Raw genomic sequence first — 5,648 nt, 5'->3', positions numbered from 1 at the left:
AATGAGAAGTTTACATTTATGGGCCAAGACATGCAAAACAATGTGTACGTTCTTCAGTGATTTTACTGTATTTTAGAAACCACAACAACTGCAAAGTTTAGGAATCTGGCACGGAGGATCTAATGGCCTCACTCTGCTATTCACCAGACACTCGCTGAGCCTTTGTTTAAGTCCCACTTACAGAGAGCTGGGGATGACTTTAACACAAAAGACACTACAGTATGTGACTCGAACCTCAGCCCATCATGCGGCTCCTGCCGTTAGACAAATTATCTGACGTTTAGCAGACTGGGGGCAGCCTCCCTGCGAAGTGATGACTTTATTGACCCCTGATGGGGGTCTTGGAAGGAAGTGTGTCTCTCTGACTCCCTGCGGAGGAACGCTCATCCTCTCTGAAGTCTTGCTCCGGCCCGTACAGACTCAGAGCTGAGCCAACTGCTGTTCCCGCTCTCTGAAGTCTACCTGAGGGCCTCTTTGCCCTGGGGAGCTCGGCCCTTTGTCCCGCTGACCCACACAAACAGATGTCCAGCCACATGGGCTTTCTCGTAGGAAGTTGTAAACCTCCAAGTGTGCAGTGGGCTCTATTCATATGGAGGGCCTACAGTAATGGCCGTGCAAGTGACATACACATGCAAATGCAGACACGCAGACACCCTGTAGGGGCGGCTTTAACAAATGTTTGACTATGTAACTACTGCAGACCATGCCAGTGCACCATACTAGGACTGGGTAGCAATGAAACCTCCATGTAGCTGAGTAATCACCCTAAACTATATAAGTAGCACAGGAAGTTGTGCACGGAGGAATTTGAGAGACATTTTAACAGTTTGTAAACATGATCGGATCCCCCATGTCACGAACAGCAGACAGAACTACAGACAGAGAAACAGCATCTGTGTCATCCGCACACAATGTAGACCTCACAGGCTTAGACGGTAAAATATGTTAATATGTTCAAAGAGTGATACTAAATCTCAGCTATTCTTTGAAAAAAATGTGTTTACCACCAATTAGAACGTATTATAATCCTACAAAATTACTAATTACTATTATTAAATGATAGGAAAATCATTCACTGAAAATTCATGTATAGGTTATTAATAGACGGAGGAGTTAAAATAATCTCTCTTACTAACTGGTTTGGCCTTCCAGTATACAAAATGACTGTCTGAGCCATCAGGTTTTATCTGTATTGGACACCTGCTGAGAATATTGATCCTGTGCTGGTTTCACCATTTTAGCCATCACCAGGCATCAAGCTTTAAACAACCGTGTGTCACTTTATATTGAATACTAATAGCAAAGACGAGGGAGCCGACAGATTGTGAATATAAATCCATCACTTTAGGTGAGAAAACAATCAGCCTTATTCATTGTGCCCCTGCAATTTAGCTTTTTAATTTTTAAAAGAAGCATCTAGAAAAAGAGATTTGTCAGAGAGGTCTGTCCAACACACACACACACACACACACACACACACACACACACTCACACACACACACACACACACACACACACACACACACACACACACACACACACACACACACACACACACACACACACACACACACACATTTAGATTTAGTTTTCTCTAATAAGCAAATAGAAGTTACTGTCATTTTGTATAGATTGTCACTATGAATTCAAGCAAGCAACTAAACAATGTTGTGCGTCATTTTCAGTCATTAAAGTGCATGGAAGTTGCTGGAAATTATTCTAGTGAAAACCGTATTGGAAATTCAATACTGGGAATATTATCATCACTGTCACTATCACAAAGATGTAAGATGTACAGAAGACACATGCAGTTATTGTGAAGCAAACATTCTACAGGAAAAGAGTGTTTATAATAATCTAATTTAAACTGCATCTTAAATGTTACGTAAACACAATATCTTCATTATATCTGGAACAATCATCATCTGTGTGTTCTATATAAACACTTATATACCAATCAAATACATAAGTGACTTTATTTGTGCATATAACTGATGCCTCCGATATTGACACTGTTAAATTGAGAGAGCAACATTTTACAATGAAGTTATAATTGTTCACTGATTAAGAGCCGCGGCTCTGGGTTTATAAGTAGAAACGTTTCTGTTTTGATTAAGTAAATGTTTTCTTTACCTAAAGGGACAAGGCAATCTTCTCCCTGATAGTAACGCCTCTTAAAGAGTCCAATTTGGGGAGACAGGGCGATCCCTGATACGGATCAAGTGCCATCTGTGCCCAATTTACTTTCACGTTGTGGATTATTGAATTTAATTATATGGGTGATTATCGACGAATGCTTTGAGCCCATTAGGAGGTCGTGTGAAACACTAATAGTGTTTGTGTCACGTGAGATTGGAGGGGTGGGGGTGGGGTGGGGTGGGGGGGCAAACGCTTTAAAGACCGCGCTCCGGTCATCTCATTCACGCTGCAAGACTGACAGACAGAAGCACGGGAGCGAAGTCCACACTGCGAGGGATCACCGCCACTAATCCGGTTTGATGAAGCTTGATGACAAGAAGTAGACTAGACGATGAGAAGTTACACTCCACGCGCGTAATTACGCACAGCGGGTCCGTTTCCTCCTTTAAAAGTGTTTTTTTTTTAAAGAATGCTGGACCCCAAGGACTGTGCAGTGACAATGACGTCCAGTCATAAGATTTCCTTTTCTATAATTGATATATTGGATCCGAACAAATTCAACAGCAAAAGGGGAAGTGAACTTTCCGTCGTCACGGAGAAGTTCCCTGTGCCACAAGAAGAGGGAACACGTTTGGAGTCGGTCAGCACTGCAGACGGAGACTTCAGAGTTGAGCGCACGGAAGCAGGTAGAGAAAACAGACCATTTTAGATTATTATTCCTCTTTATAGTTTTGTATTTATTTTTCTATCGCATATGCCAGTTATTTCAAAACACCCTGCCTTATTACAAATACGGAATACACTGTCATGTATAGCTATGAACACATTAATAGAAGAGCATGAATATAATGCATCCTTCGTGATATTACGGTACAAACTTCTTTCTGTTTTTGCTCTCGGTCTAGATTAAACATCAGCAAGTGAGACGCTATTTTCTATCAGATTTATTGTCATCTCTGTGTGACCTTCCCTTAATTTCCAAGGCTGCGTTTCCTTTCAAGGAAGCCACAAAGGCTTGCTCCCAGAGCCCCACCGTGTGATTGGCACTGGGACAGGCAGGCTAGATAATTGTTTAAATCGTCCCATTGAGGATGCCTCTGCGCGCTTTGATCGATATCCCATTACTGCATCCTGCATATCTCCCTCCAGCACCTTGCAGGTACAAACTTCAAACCCCATCCATGTCTGATCCTAAATATCGTTCGATTAAAACTTCCCTTTAAATAGATGACATTTATCGATCCACCCGCAAATATGAAACTCCATTAGCACGTCGCGGCTGAGGTGGTGGAGCTGGATTTAGACGGGATTTCTTTCCGCAACATGACATTTGAGCCGCTGTGTGGTTTATAAATTATTTAAGGATTAGTCTCCCCCCTCTCCTCTGAATCTATGCTCAGTTTCGCTTCAACTATTAAGGACGAAGTGGAACAGCTTTGCACAGTGGAGATACGTTTGTTAAGCAGGTGTTGGCCTTCAGCTTTGACGTTTGACACGTGACTGTCTGGCTTTTCAGGAGCTGTCCCTTCAGCACCATGGCCCATTTAGCCCATTTAAGAAAGAAAGAAAGAAAATAAATGTACACTTTTATTGATCCCCGTAGGGAAATTATTCTCTACATTTAAACCAACCTTAGCTATTAACCAGCTTATAACTGAACACACAGACCCATTGAAGGATTAAGTATCAACATTTTAACTTATTTTTTTTAAATGAAAGATAATCATATTGGAACTTGTCGATCACCTTGGAAATATAGTCAACTAAACAGTTACATTTTTAAAAACCACCAGGGATGAACAGGTCTTGACTTCTTACATTGTTGTCCTCTTTTAAATGCACTAAATGTTTCCACCCTCAAAAACAGTTTTGCACCACTACTCGAAGATGGATAGTTGCTCTAACGACTGGAAAAACAAGTTAATATTAAAAAATGTAACACTCAAATCGAGCAACTCCTTACACTACCCGTGATATGCTAAATTTGCTGCAGAGGATTTGCACGATGTGGACCAACTCTTTTTTTAAACTTTTATTTACAGGGGAAGAGACAGAAGATGACCACTTTACATCCTCCGGGCATCAAGCAGGTATCGCTGACCCGCTTCTGCTTTCCCCACCGACTGAAACCGAGCCCCGTCTCACTGGGAACCAGGACGAGGGAGAGGCAGCGGTCACCCAGCAGGATTCTTCCCCGCACAAGCGGCGGCGCCCGGACCAGGCGTGCGCCAAACCGCGGCGCGCCAGAACAGCGTTCACGTACGAGCAACTGGTGGCTCTGGAAAACAAGTTCCGCTCAACTCGGTACCTGTCTGTGTGCGAGAGACTAAACCTGGCCTTGTCCTTGAGTTTGACCGAAACCCAGGTGAAAATCTGGTTCCAGAACAGGAGGACCAAATGGAAAAAGCAGAACCCCGGGGCGGACAGCACCTTGCAGCCCGGCTCCCACTCCCTAATCAACGTCAGTCCAAACCCGCCCACCTGTGGAGCAAGCCCCGCCAGCTTCCACCAAACTTTCCCCGGCTTCAGCTCTGGTAATGTGATCTTCCACACGGCCGGTGGTGTTCCGCTTTCATCCACTGGAGGGCTCTTGCATCCCTTCATGTCCAGTGGCTTCGTCCAACCGACTTATTTTAATCCACATCTATGAGAGAAGCCAAGACGAACATGATTATATTGTTAGGTTCAAATCTTTAAAGGAACAACATTACTATTCAGAGATGAACATTTTCTGCCCACAATCAAATATAACCGTTGCATTAATGCGATATTATGTTCTACCGACTGAGGAGAAAAGGAGCCCCCTGTTTGTTACAGTTGTTGCCATCTCTCATTACCATTTCCTCAATGAGCTTTCCTCTACATACGAAACTCAAAATAGGCAGTTGTTTGTCGTTAAGCGTTTGTCATGAACCTTTTCCAAAATTTGAACATCGATAACAAAAAGGCCAAATCTGTGACCGAGCCCAACACTTATTCAAACATTCATGCTCCTTTGTGAAAAAAACTGCACCACTCTGCACTGATTGTCTGCCATTGTGATTTGCTGAAACATCTGCTCACGTTGTAAAGCTGGCAGCTCATGCAGTATCATTGTCTGCACACATCTCAAACTGTGGCATATTTCAACCTTCCAATAACCAGCTGTATGTCTACTTCTCACAGCTCTCGTCTGTTGCCATTTATACAACATTATCAGTGTAACTTAATAAAGAAAAGAACATAAAACATCTGTGTGTGTTGCTTGTGTATTCAAAAGTGAACATATTTCAAATGAGAATGAATTGCAGGACATGTTGCATCCCACTTAACATTAATTTGGTGAAATGTGACATCAGTAATAGGTTTGTAATAGTGGTAGATCATGTCTTTGTTAAAAAAAATGGAAATGCTGCCGTCTCCTGGGGAACAAGATGCCAGAAGAGGGATCTTAATTACATTATGACCAGAGACTTAAGCGTCGAAACCAAACATGTTCTACACGTTGGTGGAAAATAAATAAGTAAGTG

At 42.6% G+C, this 5,648-nt stretch overlaps 1 protein-coding gene across 1 annotated transcript; it reads left to right on the top strand.

The window, feature by feature from the left end:
* The first annotated feature begins 2,608 nt into the window (after window positions 1-2,608).
* Window positions 2,609-4,789, top strand: nkx1.2la (NK1 transcription factor related 2-like,a). Its single transcript, XM_034552504.1, has 2 exons — window positions 2,609-2,825; window positions 4,182-4,789. Exons 1-2 carry the CDS (start codon window positions 2,609-2,611, stop codon window positions 4,787-4,789), a joined length of 825 nt encoding a protein of 274 aa, XP_034408395.1.
* Window positions 4,790-5,648: the final 859 nt, after the last annotated feature.

Source organism: Cyclopterus lumpus, chromosome 15 (genome assembly GCF_009769545.1).
Source record: "Cyclopterus lumpus isolate fCycLum1 chromosome 15, fCycLum1.pri, whole genome shotgun sequence".
NCBI lineage: Eukaryota > Metazoa > Chordata > Actinopteri > Perciformes > Cyclopteridae > Cyclopterus > Cyclopterus lumpus.
This window is presented reverse-complemented; position numbering and strand designations above follow the sequence as displayed.